Source organism: Micromesistius poutassou (genome assembly GCF_964030765.1).
Source record: "Micromesistius poutassou genome assembly, contig: SUPER_1_unloc_1, whole genome shotgun sequence".
In the NCBI taxonomy this organism is placed as follows: domain Eukaryota; kingdom Metazoa; phylum Chordata; class Actinopteri; order Gadiformes; family Gadidae; genus Micromesistius; species Micromesistius poutassou.
Window position 1 is genome coordinate 527,865 of NW_028180643.1, and position 22,129 is coordinate 549,993.

Here is a 22,129-nt window from a genome sequence, read left to right on the forward strand (position 1 = left end):
AAATGACTTGACAGCCAGAAAACACGAAATTCCTAATTTTTTACAATAGGATTGACATTTTTCGTATTAATTTAACATAACGTGTAAAACATCGATTTTTATTAAACCTTAGCATGCCGTGTTTCTTTAGTAGCCCGAACCTCATCCTTTGACTCTCTCCTAAGCGATGCCGTGGTGGATGAAGACCTCATTTATGTTTTCCATAATGGCCCCTTACAGGCCAGTACAGGATATGGTTGCATCTCCGACGTCGTTGAAAAGGGAGCGGGGAGGATGGAGTATTCAGTCGGTTGCATTCTGCAGGCCCAACGCTAGGTGCCAATAAATCCTACACATTTGACGACATCATATTCAAGAGGACTTCTTTTTAGGGTAAAAATGCATTGATGAAACAGATTATGTAAAACATCTCTTTTCATTATACTTCATATCGATCTTAGTGCAAATAATGGTCTAAGGCTGCCTTTTTTGTGGATGTGGTTGCCTCGTTGGCGCAGTAGGCAGCGCGTCAGTCTCATAATCTGAAGGTCGTGAGTTCGAGCCTCACACGGGGCACAGATTTTTAGAGGCTAAAAAGGATCACGCTTTGTAAACAACGTTTGTGGTTGGCCTCGATTACCAAATCCGATTCCGGTGCCCCGTTTCAACAAACTTGGGTTCCAGGCCAACTGCATGATGTAAAGTGTTTCATGTGAGAATCTTGTGGCATCTTGCCAGAAATGACTTGACAGCCAGAAAACACGAAATTCCTAATTTTTTACAATAGGATTGACATTTTTCGTATTAATTTAACATAACGTGTAAAACATCGATTTTTATTAAACCTTAGCATGCCGTGTTTCTTTAGTAGCCCGAACCTCATCCTTTGACTCTCTCCTAAGCGATGCCGTGGTGGACGAAGACCTCATTTATGTTTTCCATAATGGCCCCTTACAGGCCAGTACAGGATATGGTTGCATCTCCGACGTCGTTGAAAAGGGAGCGGGGAGGATGGAGTATTCAGTCGGTTGCATTCTGCAGGCCCAACGCTAGGTGCCAATAAATCCTACACATTTGACGACATCATATTCAAGAGGACTTCTTTTTAGGGTAAAAATGCATTGATGAAACAGATTATGTAAAACATCTCTTTTCATTATACTTCATATCGATCTTAGTGCAAATAATGGTCTAAGGCTGACTCTACCGAGGTTGTTGTATGCCTCGTTGGAGCAGTAGGCAGCGCGTCAGTCTCATAATCTGAAGGTCGTGAGTTCGAGCCTCACACGGGGCACAGAATTTTAGAGGCTAAAAAGGATCACGCTTTGTAAACAACGTTTGTGGTTGGCCTCGATTACCAAATCCGATTCCGGTGCCCCGTTTCAACAAACTTGGGTTCCAGGCCAACTGCATGATGTAAAGTGTTTCATGTGAGAATCTTGTGGCATCTTGCCAGAAATGACTTGACAGCCAGAAAACACGAAATTCCTAATTTTTTACAATAGGATTGACATTTTTCATATTAATTTAACATAACGTGTAAAACATCGATTTTTATTAAACCTTAGCATGCCGTGTTTCTTTAGTAGCCCGAACCTCATCCTTTGACTCTCTCCTAAGCGATGCCGTGGTGGACAAAGACCTCATTTATGTTTTCCATAATGGCCCCTTACAGGCCAGTACAGGATATGGTTGCATCTCCGACGTGGTTGAAAAGGGAGCGGGGAGGATGGAGTATTCAGTCGGTTGCATTCTGCAGTCCCAACGCTAGGTGCCAATAAATCCTACACATTTGACGACATCATATTCAAGAGGACTTCTTTTTAGGGTAAAAATGCATTGATGAAACAGATTATGTAAAACATCTCTTTTCATTATACTTCATATCGATCTTAGTGCAAATAATGGTCTAAGGCTGCCTTTTTTATGGATGTGGTTGCCTCGTTGGCGCAGTAGGCAGCGCGTCAGTCTCATAATCTGAAGGTCGTGAGTTCGAGCCTCACACGGGGCACAGAATTTTAGAGGCTAAAAAGGATCACGCTTTGTAAACAACGTTTGTGGTTAGCCTCGATCACCAAATCCGATTCCGGTGCCCCGTTTCAAGAAACTTGGGTTCCAGGCCAACTGCATGATGTAAAGTGTTTCATGTGAGAATCTTGTGGCATCTTGCCAGAAATGACTTGACAGCCAGAAAACACGAAATTCCTAATTTTTTACAATAGGATTGACATTTTTCGTATTAATTTAACATAACGTGTAAAACATCGATTTTTATTAAACCTTAGCATGCCGTGTTTCTTTAGTAGCCGGAACCTCATCCTTTGACTCTCTCCTAAGCGATGCCGTGGTGGACGAAGACCTCATTTATGTTTTCCATAATGGCCCCTTACAGGCCAGTACAGGATATGGTTGCATCTCCGACGTCGTTGAAAAGGGAGCGGGGAGGATGGAGTATTCAGTCGGTTGCATTCTGCAGGCCCAACGCTAGGTGCCAATAAATCCTACACATTTGACGACATCATATTCAAGAGGACTTCTTTTTAGGGTAAAAATGCATTGATGAAACAGATTATGTAAAACATCTCTTTTCATTATACTTCATATCGATCTTAGTGCAAATAATGGTCTAAGGCTGCCTTTTTTGTGGATGTGGTTGCCTCGTTGGCGCAGTAGGCAGCGCGTCAGTCTCATAATCTGAAGGTCGTGAGTTCGAGCCTCACACGGGGCACAGATTTTTAGAGGCTAAAAAGGATCACGCTTTGTAAACAACGTTTGTGGTTGGCCTCGATTACCAAATCCGATTCCGGTGCCCCGTTTCAACAAACTTGGGTTCCAGGCCAACTGCATGATGTAAAGTGTTTCATGTGAGAATCTTGTGGCATCTTGCCAGAAATGACTTGACAGCCAGAAAACACGAAATTCCTAATTGTGTACAATAGGATTGACATTTTTCGTATTGATTTAACATAACGTGTAAAACATCGATTTTTATTAAACCTTAGCATGCCGTGTTTCTTTAGTAGCCCGAACCTCATCCTTTGACTCTCTCCTAAGCGATGCCGTGGTGGACAAAGACCTCATTTATGTTTTCCATAATGGCCCCTTACAGGCCAGTACAGGATATGGTTGCATCTCCGACGTGGTTGAAAAGGGAGCGGGGAGGATGGAGTATTCAGTCGGTTGCATTCTGCAGTCCCAACGCTAGGTGCCAATAAATCCTACACATTTGACGAGATCATATTCAAGAGGACTTCTTTTTAGGGTAAAAATGCATTGATGAAACAGATTATGTAAAACATCTCTTTTCATTATACTTCATATCGATCTTAGTGCAAATAATGGTCTAAGGCTGACTCTACAGATGTTGTTGTTTGCCTTGTTGGCGCAGTAGGCAGCGCGTCAGTCTCATAATCTGAAGGTCGTGAGTTCGAGCCTCACACGGGGCACAGAATTTTAGAGGCTAAAAAGGATCACGCTTTGTAAACAACGTTTGTGGTTAGCCTCGATCACCAAATCCGATTCCGGTGCCCCGTTTCAAGAAACTTGGGTTCCAGGCCAACTGCATGATGTAAAGTGTTTCATGTGAGAATCTTGTGGCATCTTGCCAGAAATGACTTGACAGCCAGAAAACACGAAATTCCTAATTTTTTACAATAGGATTGACATTTTTCGTATTAATTTAACATAACGTGTAAAACATCGATTTTTATTAAACCTTAGCATGCCGTGTTTCTTTAGTAGCCCGAACCTCATCCTTTGACTCTCTCCTAAGCGATGCCGTGGTGGACGAAGACCTCATTTATGTTTTCCATAATGGCCCCTTACAGGCCAGTACAGGATATGGTTGCATCTCCGACGTCGTTGAAAAGGGAGCGGGGAGGATGGAGTATTCAGTCGGTTGCATTCTGCAGGCCCAACGCTAGGTGCCAATAAATCCTACACATTTGACGACATCATATTCAAGAGGACTTCTTTTTAGGGTAAAAATGCATTGATGAAACAGATTATGTAAAACATCTCTTTTCATTATACTTCATATCGATCTTAGTGCAAATAATGGTCTAAGGCTGACTCTACCGAGGTTGTTGTTTGCCTCGTTGGCGCAGTAGGCAGCGCGTCAGTCTCATAATCTGAAGGTCGTGAGTTCGAGCCTCACACGGGGCACAGATTTTTAGAGGCTAAAAAGGATCACGCTTTGTAAACAACGTTTGTGGTTGGCCTCGATTACCAAATCCGATTCCGGTGCCCCGTTTCAACAAACTTGGGTTCCAGGCCAACTGCATGATGTAAAGTGTTTCATGTGAGAATCTTGTGGCATCTTGCCAGAAATGACTTGACAGCCAGAAAACACGAAATTCCTAATTTTTTACAATAGGATTGACATTTTTCGTATTAATTTAACATAACGTGTAAAACATCGATTTTTATTAAACCTTAGCATGCCGTGTTTCTTTAGTAGCCCGAACCTCATCCTTTGACTCTCTCCTAAGCGATGCCGTGGTGGACGAAGACCTCATTTATGTTTTCCATAATGGCCCCTTACAGGCCAGTACAGGATTTGGTTGCATCTCCGACGTCGTTGAAAAGGGAGCGGGGAGGATGGAGTATTCAGTCGGTTGCATTCTGCAGTCCCAACGCTAGGTGCCAATAAATCCTACACATTTGACGACATCATATTCAAGAGGACTTCTTTTTAGGGTAAAAATGCATTGATGAAACAGATTATGTAAAACATCTCTTTTCATTATACTTCATATCGATCTTAGTGCAAATAATGGTCTAAGGCTGCCTTTTTTGTGGATGTTGTTGCCTCGTTGGCGCAGTAGGCAGCGCGTCAGTCTCATAATCTGAAGGTCGTGAGTTCGAGCCTCACACGGGGCACAGCTTTTTAGAGGCTAAAAAGGATCACGCTTTGTAAACAACGTTTGTGGTTGGCCTCGATTACCAAATCCGATTCCGGTGCCCCGTTTCAACAAACTTGGGTTCCAGGCCAACTGCATGATGTAAAGTGTTTCATGTGAGAATCTTGTGGCATCTTGCCAGAAATGACTTGACAGCCAGAAAACACGAAATTCCTAATTTTTTACAATAGGATTGACATTTTTCATATTAATTTAACATAACGTGTAAAACATCGATTTTTATTAAACCTTAGCATGCCGTGTTTCTTTAGTAGCCCGAACCTCATCCTTTGACTCTCTCCTAAGCGATGCCGTGGTGGACGAAGACCTCATTTATGTTTTCCATAATGGCCCCTTACAGGCCAGTACAGGATATGGTTGCATCTCCGACGTGGTTGAAAAGGGAGCGGGGAGGATGGAGTATTCAGTCGGTTGCATTCTGCAGGCCCAACGCTAGGTGCCAATAAATCCTACACATTTGACGACATCATATTCAAGAGGACTTCTTTTTAGGGTAAAAATGCATTGATGAAACAGATTATGTAAAACATCTCTTTTCATTATACTTCATATCGATCTTAGTGCAAATAATGGTCTAAGGCTGCCTTTTTTGTGGATGTGGTTGCCTCGTTGGCGCAGTAGGCAGCGCGACAGTCTCATAATCTGAAGGTCGTGAGTTCGAGCCTCACACGGGGCACTGAATTTTAGAGGCTAAAAAGGATCACGCTTTGTAAACAACGTTTGTGGTTGGCCTCGATTACCAAATCCGATTCCGGTGCCCCGTTTCAACAAACTTGGGTTCCAGGCCAACTGCATGATGTAAAGTGTTTCATGTGAGAATCTTGTGGCATCTTGCCAGAAATGACTTGACAGCCAGAAAACATGAAATTCCTAATTTTTTACAATAGGATTGACATTTTTCGTATTGATTTAACATAACGTGTAAAACATCGATTTTTATTAAACCTTAGCATGCCGTGTTTCTTTAGTAGCCCGAACCTCATCCTTTGACTCTCTCCTAAGCGATGCCGTGGTGGACGAAGACCTCATTTATGTTTTCCATAATGGCCCCTTACAGGCCAGTACAGGATATGGTTGCATCTCCGACGTCGTTGAAAAGGGAGCGGGGAGGATGGAGTATTCAGTCGGTTGCATTCTGCAGTCCCAACGCTAGGTGCCAATAAATCCTACACATTTGACGACATCATATTCAAGAGGACTTCTTTTTAGGGTAAAAATGCATTGATGAAACAGATTATGTAAAACATCTCTTTTCATTATACTTCATATCGATCTTAGTGCAAATAATGGTCTAAGGCTGCCTTTTTTGTGGATGTGGTTGCCTCGTTGGCGCTCCCTGCCACCTGTAAGTCGAGTCAATTCTTGGTAGTGACAGCCAATCACATTTCAGTCTGCTACCAAGAATCTACCAAGAATACAACGCTCTGACCAATCAGCGCTCGTATCGCTACCAAGAATTGCACCAAGAATGAACCAATCAGCGCCACGCCCGCTTCACCTTTGGGGATGCAGGCTGGAATTAGACGGACTTCGCCGAAGTGACATGACGAAAATCTTCACTTCTTACATTAATTTCGGAGGTAAGTCAATCCTTTCTAGCTATTGTCAATACAAATAAATTGGCAAATATCTATATATATAAACAGGTTTTAGTTGGATGAATAACCTGTGGCTCAGAACAACAACGACTAGGTAATAAATAACGTTAGACAGTGTTATCGGTCTCCTCACCGTTATAATGTTACAGCTTTCCGATGACTTCCTACTAATAATATGTTGATTTAAAATCAATTTAACGTTAACGTATCCGACAAATGCCTGTTGATGAACATTAGTGAGCCGAGTCATGCAATGAACGTTAAGTCACTAACAGGTGAACAGTACAGTACGTTACAGTAAAAGTGACGACTTAATCGTACTATTACTTACTTACTTAATTACTTTACTTATTACTTAATACTTACTATTTCATTTCAGTTTAGCTGATCATGCTGTCACATAAGTTTACTGTAAATGAATGAATAATAAGTTAGCAGACTACAATAAAGAAAATGGCTCCGGCCTCGGTCGGTCCCCCTCCCCCCTCATCCACTACCCTAACGTTACTACCAAGCAACAACTAGTACAGTGAAGTAGCAGTAACTCAGTAATAACGCAGTTCATATTTCCGTTACATGGCCTATATATGTTACACAGCTCATGTTACATAGCTTATATATGTTACACAGCATATATTTACACAGCCTATGGAGAGCTGCCTAGTCTTTACTCGTAATATTGGTCTGTTTCTCTTGTTTACTATTCTTAAAACATATTAGCCTATTATATTAAATTCATTATATGTATTAGATTGAATATTAAATCAACATTACGAGGTGATCATGACTGAATATAACTGGTAGTAATATAATATTCACAGCTGCCTTAAGTAATGTGTTACCAAATGTTTTGTCCATCTCATCTTTCACAGCTGTGTTATTTACATCTGTTTCTGTTTTCTTTATATTTTCACTTTTTAATCTAGATGGATCCTCGCTTCAGGAGAAGGGCTGATGGCAGTCTTAACCTCACAGACACCATTGAGGCAAATAGGGTTAAGGATGTGAACAAAGGGAAGCCATGGATGCGACCCTTGTCCGCAGAGGCTGTGCTGGACAAGGCCAGAAACGCCTTGATTCTGCACCATGGAGACCCAGCAAACAGGAAACACCTGCTGGGTTTCTTTGAAATCCAGTTTGGTGTGTTTCGCGGGCAGACATTCAGGTGGGTGGCTGAAAATGCCCTTGGGTACGCCGCCTACCTAGTGGCGGCGATGAAGAGGGACCCCACAGGGGGGAGCAAAGACTCTCAGGACCACGCAGACAACAAGAGGTGTTTTAAGGAGTATGTGGAGCTCTTTTCTTCTGGCAGAATCGCCATCGCCATGAAGGAAGAGCAATATGTTGGCAAAACACCCCGGCACGCTGCCCCCAGCCAGCACGCTGCCACCACCCAGCACGCTGCCACCACCCAGCACTCTGCCCCCAGCCAGCACTCTGCCCCCAGCCAGCACTCTGCCCCCAGCCAGCACGCTGCCACCACCCAGCACGCTGCCACCACCCAGCACGCTGCCACCACCCAGCACTCTGCCCCCAGCCAGCACTCTGCCCCCAGCCAGCACGCTGCCACCACCCAGCACGCTGCCACCACCCAGCACTCTGCCACCACCCAGCACTCTGCCCCCAGCCAGCACGCTGCCACCACCCAGCACGCTGCCACCACCCAGCACTCTGCCCCCAGCCAGCACGCTGCCACCTCCCGGCACACTGCCCCCAGCCGGCACGCTGCCCCCAGCCAGCACGCTGCCCCCACCCAGCACGCTGCCCCAACCCAGCACGCTGCCACCTCCAAGCACGCCGCCCCCACCCAGCAGGGATCCACCTCCTCTCTTCGCTCCCTCTTGGTTAGGAAGTCTTTGGCAAGCCAGGACTTGACAAAGACCATAAACAAGATGATTTCCCCCCTCAAAGTCAAACCATGTAAGCAAACATTTATTCATATAACACAATTGTTTTATGTTTAGTATTTATTGCTGTTCAATAATCATTATGTTTATCCTGCTTTTTGTTTCATTTAGCTTTGACCCAGGCACGCACACGGCCGTCACCCAACCTCACCCACCCGACTGTGTCCATTGAGGCAGCCACAGGACCCTCACCCACACATGCCCACCCCTCTGATTCCACTGAGCTGCATGACAGCGCACTGCTGACAGAGGCAACTAGGTTGGAGGAGGCACATGTGAAACGTACGTTTATACTTATTTAAAACATACAACACAATATTAATTACTAATTACAAAATGTGCTGGTCTGTGAGTGGTACTGGTCATTTTCATTTCTTTTTGTTTGTTTTTTGTTTTGTTTTTTTAAACAAGTTTCCTTTACAGGGATAATAAAGTAAAGTGAATTTGTTTATTTATGTGTTTATTTCTTTGTTTTTGTTAATTCCAGCACAACGAGTCTGTCTTCCATCCGGCTGGACACACACGTTGCCTGAAGTGGACCAGAGGTGGATCTCAAAGGCTCTGTTCAGGTGGACCCCACAGGGGCATCCAGAGCTTGACTTTAGCCGGGTGGACAAACTTTGGTGGTATCCTCCACAGGTGCCACTGAAGACCAGTGATTTTCCTTTGCTGGAAAATTACTTTGGCCATCCCCTGCTGCTCTGGATGCCACGAAAGCTGTGGCAAGTCAAGCTGACCTGTCCGCATCCAGACTGCAACAGAGAACTTCTGACCTCAGCTGGCCTGCATCAAAAGATCAGGCTGGTGGTGGCTGTGGGGAAGATGTACTTTGTTGCATCCGAGTACCTGGCCTGCAGACGATGCAAGCGGAAGGTCATCAGCTGGAGCCACGGCATCGTCTCCCAGCTCGACATTGGCCACAGGGTGCAGTTCCCTTGCATCCTTACATCTAAACTTGCATGTGATGTCGAGGTAGCAAGTTGGATGCGTCAGCGAGGGCTGGGAAACAGCAGCAGCCAGATCCAGCGGAAGCTGCAGGAGTGTCATGCTGAGGTCTGGTTGCAGCAAACAGTCCAGTATCTGACAGCCTGCAAGGGAATTGCCAGTGCTGTCACGTCGGGCCTGATCCTGCCTGTGACATTTGAACCTGCACCTGCCATGCTTACTGTCCCCAAGCATCGGTGGCTGATGCAGGTTTATGCCCAGGATGTCCTCCAAAGGCTGGAGGAAATCAAGGCCACCATCACGTCACAGTGTGGTCGCGTATTAAAGATGGACTCCACTAAAAAGGTTGCCCGAAAGCTGGCAGGACACAGCTATGGCACCGCTACCTGGGCAACCAATGTTGGCAATGAGCATGGACAGGTGATCATGTCCGTGCTCACTGCCAGCGAAGGTTTTGGTCTGGGGCCGATGATCGAAGGCCTCATCAGGAGATACAGAGAGGCTGGGGTGGCTCCTCCCGAAGTGCTATATGTCGACCGAGACTGCTGTGGCAACACTCTTCTGAGGAGGATGTTTGAAGAGTGGGAGCAGATGACCATCCGGTTGGACATATGGCATTTCATGCGGAGGTTTGCTGTGGGTTGCACTACTGACTCTCATCAGTTGTACGCAAGCTTCATGAGTCGCCTCAGCCACTGCATATTCATGTGGGACCAGGGTGACCTGACGGCCCTGAAGGAGGCCAAGCGTGCAGAGCTAGGAGCTGACCGGAAGCATTCGTCCGAGGCTGATGTGATGCGCTGCATCAGCCGAAGCGAGCTAGCCCTGCATTGCAGGAGAACCACCCGCGGGACCAAGGAGACCCAGGCTCTGATTGAAAGCCACATCCAGGCCTACGAGGGAGATGGGGGTCGTGACACTCTGGGAGTCCCTTTGATCAACTCGGCCCGGATGAGTGCGATCCTGATGTCCCAGTGGAAGCATGTGGCCTGCATCCAGGATCCTCCGGGTGTGCAGCTGTACACCCAGACGGGAACAATAGTGAAGGGAGGGCACCGCCTGCCCACCTACCGCTGTGCCAGAGGTTCAACATCGCTTGAGTCGTTTCACCTGCACCTGAACCGATTCATCCCAGGTAAATATGTTGTAGCTGTTCATGTAACCTATTATATAGGAAATGTTTATATGGTCTCAGACATTTAATATTTATATATATATATTAATATATATATTTATCAATTTACTTTACAGGTACACTGGCAAGTGACACCTTCTTCCAGGCCTACCTTTTGGATGGACTTGCGAGGTGGAATGAGGACCGGTCTGTGGCAGCGACAACTGATGAGCAGCAGCATTCGTACAACCATCTTCTCCATCACGCTGTTAACAGTCTTGCAGAGGATGTTCTCGGCGAGAAGATCATCCCTTACGTCGGGCCAAGAAAATACACTGGTAGATAACTATTAGATTTGTTGTTTTTTTGTGTTACAATTTCAAGTTTACAAATACCATTTACCATAAGTTATTATATAACATCCTGGTATGTTATCTAATTGTCAGTGTTTTTATATTTTAAAGGTGAGCTTATTGGAGTGGAATATCTCTATGATCAAACCGGTAAAGCTCTGCAGGACTACAAGTTGGCCATTGAGGAGTCAGAGACCACGGATTTAGCCATAGAGGTGGATGAACGCCACGTTGAACCTGAGGAGTTTCAGGACATCACTGTCCCCACCTTCGAGACAGAACGAACACCTGCTGCCTCCTCACAGTCATCAGCCTCTGTGGTCCGTCCATCACCGGTGACACGTCCTGCGTCCTGCACCGTGACGTCAGCCTCTGTGGTCCCTCCATCACCGGTGACACGTCCTGCGTCCTGCACCGTGACGTCAGCGGATCTTCCACCAGTTGAAGAGTCCATTCCACATGATGTAAAAAAATCTAGGTTGTGTTATCTGTGCTCTCATAGGATTAATAGTATTCATTGCTGCTATCAAAAGTTCTAAAATAATTTTTCATTTTAGGATTCTGTTGGACCTGACAATATTGAGGGGTATGGAGCTGTGCAGGACTTGGCAGAGTTTTTGTTTGGCCTCAGAGACCACCGTCTTGCCTTAACTGGAGAGGAGTGCGCCCCGATCATCACCCTGTGGCAGGCGTTGGGGGAGTATGACAAAAAGAGGACCGTTTACCCGCCACGTCACCAAACCAGCCTGAAACAGGGACGATTCAGGGCCACTAAGAAAATTGTGGCACCCGGTGTGGAGAGCACCAAAAGGTATGTCTGTTAAGCAAACACAGGGTCTTGATTGTATAAAAACTTTTTAAATAACTGAAACTGGCTGTCGCCTCCAGCTTTAGTTTATTAAAGGATCACCATTAGCTGACGCCTTGATGACCAGCTTATCTTTCTGGCGTCCAACATATATACATGTTATATGAGATATATTACACATATATTACATGAGACAATAGTCATTTAAACAAACAGAAATAACTGAAAAACAGAACAAACAAAAAGGAAAAATTGAACAACAGAAATAGCACAGAGAGTAAGGATCACGCATTGAAAACAATCTCATATTAATGACGATGATGTATTCTGTTGTAATTTGCAGGTGTTTCGTTGGAGCTCACAGTCCTGCACAGTGGCCTGACTGTAACAGGGTGGTGGAGGCCATATTCATCAGGCTGTGTGCGCTCTACCCCGGCGCTGTGCGCTGTGATGGCAGGAGGGTGTCGCACTTCACGGTGGTGACGCGTGCCTACAATCATATAAAAGACTGCATCGTCTCCAACGATGCCAAATGCCAATTGGTCACACCCTCTTGTGTATTATTGCTTAAGTAAATGTTTATTCATATTGATTGTTTTATGTTCTCCCAGGTTCAGCAGGCGTTCCAGGTCACAGGAGCGTCATACTCTGATGCAGGCTGTCCCTGCTCCAGATGCACCCATGGCAGGACCAGAGACGCTTCCTGTGGCTTTGCAGAAAGCCACAACTCTGCATTCTGGCAATCTGGCTGAGCCTCACCTGTTCATTCTGCCACCAAACACTGCTGGGCAGGCGAAGCTCAAGGGGAGACCGCAACCTCAGGCCATCCACCAAGCACCACCACTTCTTATGATAGCACCAGCTCCACCCGTCTCTCTCCCCTTCACTTCACCATCTACACAGCTTCCTACCGTGCCTGGACCCTCGCTCTTCAACCTCCCAACTCCGTTGTGTAAGGAGTTGATCAGCTCCTTACACGACGCAACTGTACAGGAAGAAAAAAGAGGCAAGGGAGCACGCTGGCACTTTCACAAGGAAATACGTGAGGAAGACAGGCGTGATCCTTTGTAGAAAGTGCCAGCAGGAACAGAAGCCACCATCACACCTGCAATACTTTGGGAACTGGTACTGTGAAGTGTCTGAGACACAGTCCTACAGTGAATGGAGGGCTGTGCTGGAACAACGAGGGTACGGGAAAAAGAAGTGACAACTTCCTTTTCCCGGGTGGAGCTGGTGATTAACTGTAGCAACAGCTACAGTTATTGGGTTGAGCTGTTGTGTTGTTATTGTTATTGTTATTGTTGTTTTAACTATATATTATAAAAATATAAAACTGGTTCGGAGGTTTCTGGGATGTGATTTCTTATTCTTTTCTTCTTCCCCTTATTATTATTATTATTATTATTATTATTATTATTATTATTTAGTTTAGTTATTGCAACAATTTCACTCAAATATCTACAACTTTTGATACCTACACAAGGCAGGGTTATCTGAACTCAAACTATAGATAAATAACAATAATCATCAAATGTGTATTCTTTGTCTTCATCATCACAAATGGTCCAGGGCCCCGTTTCCCGATAACGATGGATCCATGCTTGTACGATCCATCGTACAATGGATCTCACGATGCGTCGTTAATTTTAGGGGAGCGTTTCCCGAAACACATCTTAACATGAACGCGCGTGCTCTGCTCTTACGACGTCGTAGGATTGTAGCTGTCCACTGACACGGTGCTGAAATGGGCTCGGTAGAAGGGGGAGACGCAGGAATGTTGTTGGATTAAACTATATTTTGTGGCAGCAAAAAAATATCTCCCCATCAAGGCCAACAGCAGAGTAGCCTACGAAAAGAATAGACTAATATGAATGCTACAAATATTAAAACACAATTGATTTGGTCTAGGCCGACCTATGCTATATCAGTCCTAATCCCGAACGCAACGTGCGTACATTGTTTCACGGCATTTTCTCCCCTGAAATAATTCCATATAAAAAAAATAAAAAATAGCATGTGTCTGTGTGACAACTAGGCCTATAGCATTTATTCAAATGTGCTGATTTCTGAAACATGCTTTGCGCCGCAAAGAGGGCAGACTTTCTCTGATTCCTGCATTCCGTTTCATTCATTCATTAAGTGATTGACGCGCCGCGCACTCTCTAAAAACTTTGGTGTCAACATTAAAAATGCAACGTTCCATTCATTCATTATCATTCAAACGCAGAGGCATTGACACGGCTATTGCTGTTGCTGGTCTAGATCGATTCCTGCCCATATTGTTGGGCAGGGGGTATGATGGTGCGGGCAATGTAAGCGGGAATGGCACGCATCGCAGCACCGTTTCCCGCAGCAGTCTACGTACAGAAAACCACTCTCTCAACTTGGCGATTGTGCACTCCACTAATATGGGCTTAAATTTGTCTCATTAATATCTGTAAACGCACAGATGGTGATCTACAAATATTTTTGATTTGCACACGTGTTTTGCTATCCACAAATACAAATTTATAATTTGTAACTTGTATTTTGGTTTTTACATACTTGTAAATATATTGTGTTTTTGTAAATACACAATTTTCCATTTGTAAAAACAAAAAGCCATTTGCAAAACTGAAAATTCTGCTCGTGAAGTATGACTCAGCATTTGTGGATCATTACTCACGCACACGCATCTCTTTCCTCACTTACGCATTTTTGAGACATTCTTGTCGAAGATCCGCACAGATCCACAGCTCGTGATTCACAAATGGCCCGCCCTCCTCAACCAGTAGGTGGCAGTGTTGTTCTATGCATTGATGTAGCTATGGTTTGCACTCTGCTTAAGCGGAGTTGGCGGTAAAACGGTAAAACCATTCGCGGTAAAACCATGGCTGAAGAGCAGCGACCAAGTACTGTAAGCAAGTAAGTATCTGTAAGTACAACTATTTTTCCTTGCCCTACATTACATTAGCACCTATACCGTGAAAATAAAATTAAAACAATGATTTTCTGTTTCAATATTAGTATGGATAGTTAGCAGTTGTTTATGGGAGATTGTTTATTTCCAGTTATATGTTTGTAGCTACTGGGCCGGGGCCGGGGTCTCAATTCGAGGCCGGGTCTGTTTCTATTTCTGCAAGTTCTTGTGAATGTACAAAACCACTCAAAGCCCACACGACCGCCCGTTTGAGCATTTTCCAATGCTTCATCAAAAGCATGTGTTCACAAGGTAACAGTCCCATATGGAAGCATATATGTAGTAAAATTCAAATGGAAATGCAATTTGCAATTCAAATGGAAATGCAATTTGCAATTTGCAATTCAATAAGTCATTACATTATGCAATTGACAATTCATTATGCAATTTAATAATGTAATTTGTAAATACGTTATTCAAAGTGTATTTTAATATGCAAAGTGACAATTGAGGTCCTTTATTCAAATTGAAAAGCTATAGCGTCCCCGTGATTGCAATGCACTTCGCCACGCTCCGTGTGTTGCAAAATTCAAATGACCAATGAGCCAATCGCGTCTAGGCGGGAACTACGTCACTTGCTCGTAATTTCCGGACCCTGCATCCCGCTGCTCCTCTAGAGCTGTAGCGACCTCCCGCAGCAGCTGCCAGACCGTCTTTTCCGCCATTTTCAGTTATAATTACATAAACTCAGTCAAACCATAGACCTATTAAGAGTCAAATCTGGCACAATGCTTGGCATAGAAAATAAATTGCAACGTGTGTGGATGACCAGCTGGTCTGACGAGCAAGTGACGTAGTTCCCGCCCAGACCCGATTGGCTGATACGTTTTGCAAAACGTTTTGCAAAACGATTTGCAAAGTGTTTTGCGGATTGAAATGTCATTTCAATTTTGCAACACACGGAGCGTGGCGAAGTGCATTGCAATCACGGGGACGCTATAGCTTTTCAATTTGAATAAAGGAACTCAAAAAATTTGACAAAATGTTATTCTATTTTTATTGTTATAACTTTTGCAAATTTTATTGAGGATTTCATTGTCACTTTGCATATTAAAATACACTTTGAATAACGTATTTACAAATTACATTATTAAATTGCATAATGAATTGTCAATTGCATAATGTAATGACTTATTGAATTGCAAATTGCATTGCCATTTGAATTTTACTTCATATATGCTTCCATAGTCCCAAGCGGTTCAAAGTTGTAAACAAATGCTATACGCGAACCAACTGTTCTCTCAGGATCAAAGCCAGAGAGTCATCAACTCTTCAAAAATGATGATTAATTAAATGATGATGAGAATAAGTGTATTTTTTGAGTGGAGATGGTAACATGACAACTTTTTTAAATTACAGAGAACAATTGAGGCTATGGCCACTGAATTACTGGGCGCACTAGCGAGGGGTAGGCCTACCCCCAATGCCACCCCAGCTACCCCTGCCCCCACCCCTATCCCGACTGCCACAGTATCAGACTTGGCCACTCGAGTCAATGTGTCTGTAAAGAGGTAGGCTAGAACTGCAAGTTTTTATCAACCTTAAAAATTGTAACCATTATGATTTTTTTTTTTTTTTTAATGAATGAAATTAAATGATAATTCCCTTGTGTTGTGTATGTTTTGTGTCTCACACTTTATAGGCAGTTTCCTGGGATGTTCCAGCCAAGGGAGGTGAAACGAGGAAAGGGGAGGTTTTTCAGTCCTGCAAGCCCTGCTCCTGTCAAAAACACTGCAATTACAGTTTTTGCTTTGCCCGGGCCCACAAGTTTGACACCGAAGGGGGGGAAAGAATTGGAGTTCTCCCGTGCAGGGTTAGGCCGCAAGGTCATCGCTGTGTCGGAGGACAGCAAACATTTAGAGGTTTTAGTTTTTAAATACTGATTACAACTTACAATAACAATTTATAGCTTGTCCATTGCTGACGGTACCACTCAGTTGGATAACTCCTTAACGCCTTATAATTATATCTTTAGATTGTGTCACTGATGGAGAATAACTTCAACAAAATACAGCCTTTAGATGTTTCATAAAGCAACAGGTACTGATCACAGAATCTTTACGGATAGAGTCTATATTCCTACAGCTGATTTGATGTTCTCCACTTCTCCACGAGTCTTATTGTAATGACATCTGTTTTTGATTTAGGAGGCAGTGGCCAGAGGAGACTGACTGTAATACCTCTTGATGCCGAGGGTTACTCTGGCCAGCAGCTTAAAGCTGCATCCACAAATGGAAAAAACATCCTTTATTTGGTTCCTATACAAGAGGAGCTGGACACAAACCCACTGCCTTACAATTCTGTTGAATTTTCCCGGATGCCACAGGTGGCCTGCCATATTTGCAGTGCTACTGTTGGGAAAATCAGTCTGTCTAGTTACTTGACCAGAGAAAATGAGACGGAGAGGTAATAAAGTCTGTCAGCAGGAGGGCCTCAGATTTATTAAGTAAAGTGGTAAAAGTGATACAGGTTTGTAAAGTGTGAACGATCGAATATTTCTAAGTCCCTATCAGCGCTGAGGTCGTCTGGAGCTTCGCCTCCGTGGAAGTTCTGCTTCAGAAGAGTGTGAGATGATCTGTGTGGTATGGTCTTATGCTGTGTTTTTCCTCCTAACGAGGTGTGTGTGCTTAGGGTAGGTGTTTGTGTGTGTCTCTGAGTGCTCATCTTGACCTTGAGCCTCTGGGCACTGATACAATTTATGAGTGCTCACTGTTCCTTCTGACCAGGTGTGAGGGGTTCCCAAGGAGTATCTTGGGAGTTATGGGTGCTATGTTATCAGTAGACTGGCTCCAGGGTTTGCGAATGTGTGGTGCATTGTCTGAGTCTCTAGCATCTCTCCATGTTGGGACATCCGGCCTCCGGCTCAGGCCTTGACCTGAAGAATAGCTGGTTATGTGTGTGTTAGTTTAGAACACGGGTTAACTATATTCGTAATGTACGTATCATGTGGTGTGTTCATAACGTACATATCATGTGGTGTGCTCATTGGGCTGTTTTTCCCATCATATCCCCCTCAAGTCGCCGCCAGGCGACTTCACTTACAAGGGATACGAGGGGTCATGACCTCAGCGCATGACGCAGCAGTGTAGCACAGGCAAAAACACTAGAAAGGCAACAAAACCGATCATAAAAACAAACAACCTGTGAGCACGGGACATTAATAACTCGCCTGACCGGGTGTATGGGGAACCACATGGGAGAAACGCTACCCATGCATCGGACATGAGTATGCCATACACACCCCTCCTAGGGGGTGGCATCCACCCCGGCCTCACAATGCGAGCATCCCGTCCGCACAACTACACAAAAGGAAAGGCAAAACCAAAATATGCGATTTAAGGGAGAAAAAACAACAACAATCAACATCAAAATCAACGCCAAACAACCTCAAAAAGCATCAAACAACAACAAAATGAACACAGAATAATAACATCCAACAACAAAACAAACAACAAACAACACCAGAGAACAACAAACAACCACAAAACTGACTCCAAACCATCCCAAAAAACATCAAGCAACATCAAAATAAACAATAAACAACACACAAGCAGCGGGGAAATCCTTCATTAGCCCCTGCCAGGGAGTCACATGGGAGTATGGGCGGTACCACCCCCATACTAGTTTACGACCCGTTTATTCAATGGCCCTGGCAGGGCGCTATCCTGGTGAACATAAGCAAAACGGCGGGAAACATTATAACAAGCCAAATTAATCCCTAACAAAACATCATCTCTACATGTGTGTGGCTAAGTGCGGTGCAGGATAAAAACAAATCATCAAATAATCTCAAAAGGCATGGTGAACACCAAGACTAACATGGCCGCAGAAAAATGGCGGTCCCCCTCAGCCCGTCGTTAGGCGACTAATACTAAGACTAACATGACCGCAGAAAAATGGCGATCCCCCTCAGCCCGTCGTTAGGTGACTAAACTCAGTAGGGATACGAGGGGTATAATGGCTGATGGATAATAATAAGCAAACACACGCATGGGATAACATACAGGGTAGGCCCTCATTCAGTGGGACGGCGATATAAACAATAACATTCGAGTTCCCGTCGTACCCGACAGACGTCGGGAAAAAAATAATAAAAAATCCGGACCTATAGTCAAAGGCACAGACACGGGCATAGATATGGGAGCGGCTAAATATAGTGAAGCGTACAAAAGCAAATACAGCCAGGAGCGCCCTCAAGCCCTAAGGGAACGGGCCGGGCCCCTGGTACTGGAACGCAGATCCCTGGTCCGAGCGGCGCGGGTGCATCAGGTGGGAGGAGGGGGGACGTCGTAGACGGGGACGGGGAATGGGGCCACCCTCCTGGAGAGGTTACTAGCACTTCACAGGCAGGGTGGGGGGGGGGGCGGGTTGGCAGCAGTCAAAGGTGGAAACAGGAAGCCGGGGCCGTGTTTCCGGGGAGACCACCAGCACATCACAGGAAGATGTCCGGTCCGACAGGGACGTAGTCGACGGCGGGGATGGGGGGCAGGTAGGGGTCGTCATAATCTAAGCCAAAGCTCACAGGCACTAGTTGGTCTTCCTGACCGTCCTGGGGAAGCTGGTCAGGCAGGTCCAGTAGGGGCATGAGGGGGGCTGCTTCGGAGTAGGGAGGGGGCTGTTGTTTCTCCTGCTGTAGGGGATGGTGTGGCGGGCGCGGCGGGGGCCTTCCTGAAATTTATCTTTAACAAAGCCATCGTGTCCGCGCCAGGATGAAATACACCGAATACAAAATAGGCAGTAAGAAATCGAGATTATGAAATTAAAGCAAAAACGCTTAAGGAAATCTAAATTAAAATAATAATAATAATAATAATAATATATATATATATTTTTTTTTTTTCTTGTCATTAAAACCGAAAGTCAAAGTAATTAAAATCAAAAGATAAATCAAGTCAAAGTAATTAAATCTGAAAGATAAACCAAAGCAAATCAATTCTTCCTAGCGGCCCTACCATATATATGCTATATATGTCATAAATATTGCAAATCAAATCAATCCCCAATAAATCTTTTGTCTTTTCATGTGTATGGTTAAGTGTGGTGTAAGTGTGTGTTGATACAACAAAACAAATCAAATCAAAATCAAATCCTGGCTCGGCTGGTCGGCTCCGGGCGTCTCTGCATCTGGCTCCCCCTCACGCTCTGGAACTCGTGTTTCTATTGTTGGAATATAAACTTATGTACAGCAGTTAGTGGACAAACATATTTTCTTAATCCTATTACTTATTGCTCTAATGGAGGTCCCATATGGGGCCTTGAATAATAGGTGAAGGCATGGGTCGACCCGTAAGCATTTCATGCGGGGTTAGATGCATCAATCTAGTAGCATGCGTGTGATAACTCATTAGTGCTAGTGGTAGTGCATCTACACAAGTCAAAAGTCAAAAGTGTGATTACAGCATCCACACTTTGCTCTAATTTCTCACTACTTCCCTCCTTGCTTATTAACTGATAAGCAAACCCAAAAACGTCATTAGTGCAACCAACCTTGAAGCCCCTAACCTTAACAACCTTTAAATAAAACCAATCTGGTGGGAAGGGAAATCAAAGCCAGTATATCCAAAACCAAAGGCCAATATTGGTGGGTTTACCATCAGCCGCCGTAAAACCACACTGTACCCGAAATGAACAAAGTCATGCACTAAACCGAAAACGTAACTTGAGTTATATACCATTTTATAAACGAAAACGTGACATGTCCACCACTTCCGCTGCCCGAGCCAACATATCTGACTCCTGTTCCTCCTCCACCTTTCACCCCACCCGGCTCATCCTATGATGGTTGCAGCTCGTCACTTCACGATCAAGTGAGTCAATGCTCACAGTGACTCTGCCAAGTAATCGTGACTGTGCCTGCCTTAGGTTGTCCCGGGGTTTCAAGGTGGGATCTTACCCGTCGTTGGCTAACCAGCCTTCCATACTGGCTTACTGCAGGATGCCGTGCCTGGGATACAATCAATTTCCACCCATTAGGTGGAATAGATCGCAAAGTGGAGGGATGGAGACAGAGTCCTCAGGCCCAGCTACTCATGCAGCCAAGTGTGTGTATAATGGAGACACATCAGGGCGGTTACCCTGTGTGTGTGTGTAAGTGGGCGGATGACGGAGCCAATCAGAAAGTAACTTTCTGTTGGAGTGAGGAGGAAAATACTATTGAATGTTAACATGTTATGAAAGCGTAACAGCAATAGTAGTGGAATCTGAAAGGTAAACCCATTACTTCCGAATGTAAATTGAGAACCTAGCTTGTACATTAGATCCCTTCCCAGCAGATGTAGTATTAACCCATACAATCCATAATCCATCTAATTGTCCTACTTGTACATTATTATTTTGTATGACTGATATGTATTCCCCTTTAGCCATAATGTGAATATCAGAACATCTTTTACAATTTAGTTGACACAAATGTAATTGTGATTAGTTATAGTAAAGACCATTACCTTATTAACTCTATTGTTTCATCTGAAATATGCTTTCAGAACCACCTTGTGTGTTCCAACACTCTGCGCAGGGGAGTAACCTCCCTTATCTCAGTGACCCTGATGAGGCCTACTACCCGGCCTTTCTCTGTCTAGATTATATGATCAATTTTAATATAATGTCTAATGTCTAATGTCAGGTCTGTTGAACTGTGCATTAACCCCGCAGTCCCCAAGTCCTTTTAGGGCGGGTCCTTCTGCTCAGATTGGTGAGAGAGGATTTTCCCTGAACTCTTAAAAAGAGTCCCCAGTGCTGGTTGACCCCTGGACTTCTGTGGACGAGCGGTGTGCATGCTATGGACAACTTTAAATGCTAATTGTTCATGTTATGGAGTCTAGATAATAACCTCTATATCTCTCTGCCTGTCTCCCTGTGACTCCCTCACAGGCTGCATTCCCCTCTTATCTCTACTGTCCTTGCTGCTGACTACAAATTTGTCAAATGGGAAAACTTCAAATATGGCGGACAGGGACTACAACTCTATGAAATGAGAGAACTACAAATATGGCGGGCGGGGACTACCTTTTTTAGGCATAGGGTCAGTTCCCACACACACTCTCTGTCTCTCTCTCCTCAACGAACACACACACTCATTGACGCACACACAGCCTCTTTTTCTCCTTCTCGAGCTGTCTTTTGTGCAAACGCACACTCAAACACCCGTTAACGCCTACACGCTGACACACACGTACGCACTGGCGTCCACACTCACCCAAATGCACACTGTCGTCCCCTGTCATGCACGTACACTCAGACACGCGCTTTCTTGACACACGCACACACGCACACCCACACACGCACTCGCTCTCAGTCTCTCCTATACACGCTCACACATTCTCACGTCTCTCGGTCTCTGGAGTGAGAGAACTCAAAAAACGGCGGCCGGGGAACAATGAGCTCTTTTGGGCTTGTCTTAACATACGAGGGCGGAGGAGAGGTGTAAGAGTCGCTTATTTTTTTTTTATTTTTTATTTTTTTTAAGTCACTCTTGGGAGAGGTGAAAAAAAGGGGGGGTAAAAAGGAAACAACACATCCAAGAGACGTTATTCAATATAGTCAGA

General features: G+C 44.6%; 1 protein-coding gene and 8 non-coding genes across 9 annotated transcripts; all 9 read left to right on the plus strand.

Moving 5' to 3' along the window:
• The first annotated feature begins 482 nt into the window (after positions 1 to 482).
• AC3HAE_007975 (transfer RNA methionine (anticodon CAU)) lies at positions 483 to 555 on the plus strand. Its single transcript has one exon. It is a non-coding gene; the product is annotated as a tRNA-Met (tRNA).
• A 645-nt stretch (positions 556 to 1,200) lies between these two features.
• Positions 1,201 to 1,273, plus strand: AC3HAE_007976 (transfer RNA methionine (anticodon CAU)). The gene has a single exon. It is a non-coding gene; the product is annotated as a tRNA-Met (tRNA).
• A 644-nt stretch (positions 1,274 to 1,917) lies between these two features.
• AC3HAE_007978 (transfer RNA methionine (anticodon CAU)) lies at positions 1,918 to 1,990 on the plus strand. Its single transcript has one exon. It is a non-coding gene; the product is annotated as a tRNA-Met (tRNA).
• Positions 1,991 to 2,634: 644 nt separating this feature from the next.
• On the plus strand, positions 2,635 to 2,707 carry AC3HAE_007979 (transfer RNA methionine (anticodon CAU)). Its single transcript has one exon. It is a non-coding gene; the product is annotated as a tRNA-Met (tRNA).
• Positions 2,708 to 3,352: 645 nt separating this feature from the next.
• On the plus strand, positions 3,353 to 3,425 carry AC3HAE_007980 (transfer RNA methionine (anticodon CAU)). The gene has a single exon. It is a non-coding gene; the product is annotated as a tRNA-Met (tRNA).
• Positions 3,426 to 4,070: 645 nt separating this feature from the next.
• AC3HAE_007981 (transfer RNA methionine (anticodon CAU)) lies at positions 4,071 to 4,143 on the plus strand. The gene has a single exon. It is a non-coding gene; the product is annotated as a tRNA-Met (tRNA).
• Positions 4,144 to 4,787: 644 nt separating this feature from the next.
• On the plus strand, positions 4,788 to 4,860 carry AC3HAE_007982 (transfer RNA methionine (anticodon CAU)). Its single transcript has one exon. It is a non-coding gene; the product is annotated as a tRNA-Met (tRNA).
• A 644-nt stretch (positions 4,861 to 5,504) lies between these two features.
• On the plus strand, positions 5,505 to 5,577 carry AC3HAE_007983 (transfer RNA methionine (anticodon CAU)). The gene has a single exon. It is a non-coding gene; the product is annotated as a tRNA-Met (tRNA).
• Positions 5,578 to 10,029: 4,452 nt separating this feature from the next.
• On the plus strand, positions 10,030 to 12,833 carry LOC311338040 (uncharacterized protein; the record flags this gene model as incomplete). Its single annotated transcript, XM_084488957.1, has 7 exons — positions 10,030 to 10,486; positions 10,603 to 10,803; positions 10,930 to 11,210; positions 11,376 to 11,629; positions 11,970 to 12,105; positions 12,238 to 12,365; positions 12,620 to 12,833. The coding sequence occupies 7 exons, from the start codon at positions 10,030 to 10,032 to the stop codon at positions 12,831 to 12,833; spliced, it is 1,671 nt and encodes a 556-aa protein (XP_084345083.1).
• Positions 12,834 to 22,129: the final 9,296 nt, after the last annotated feature.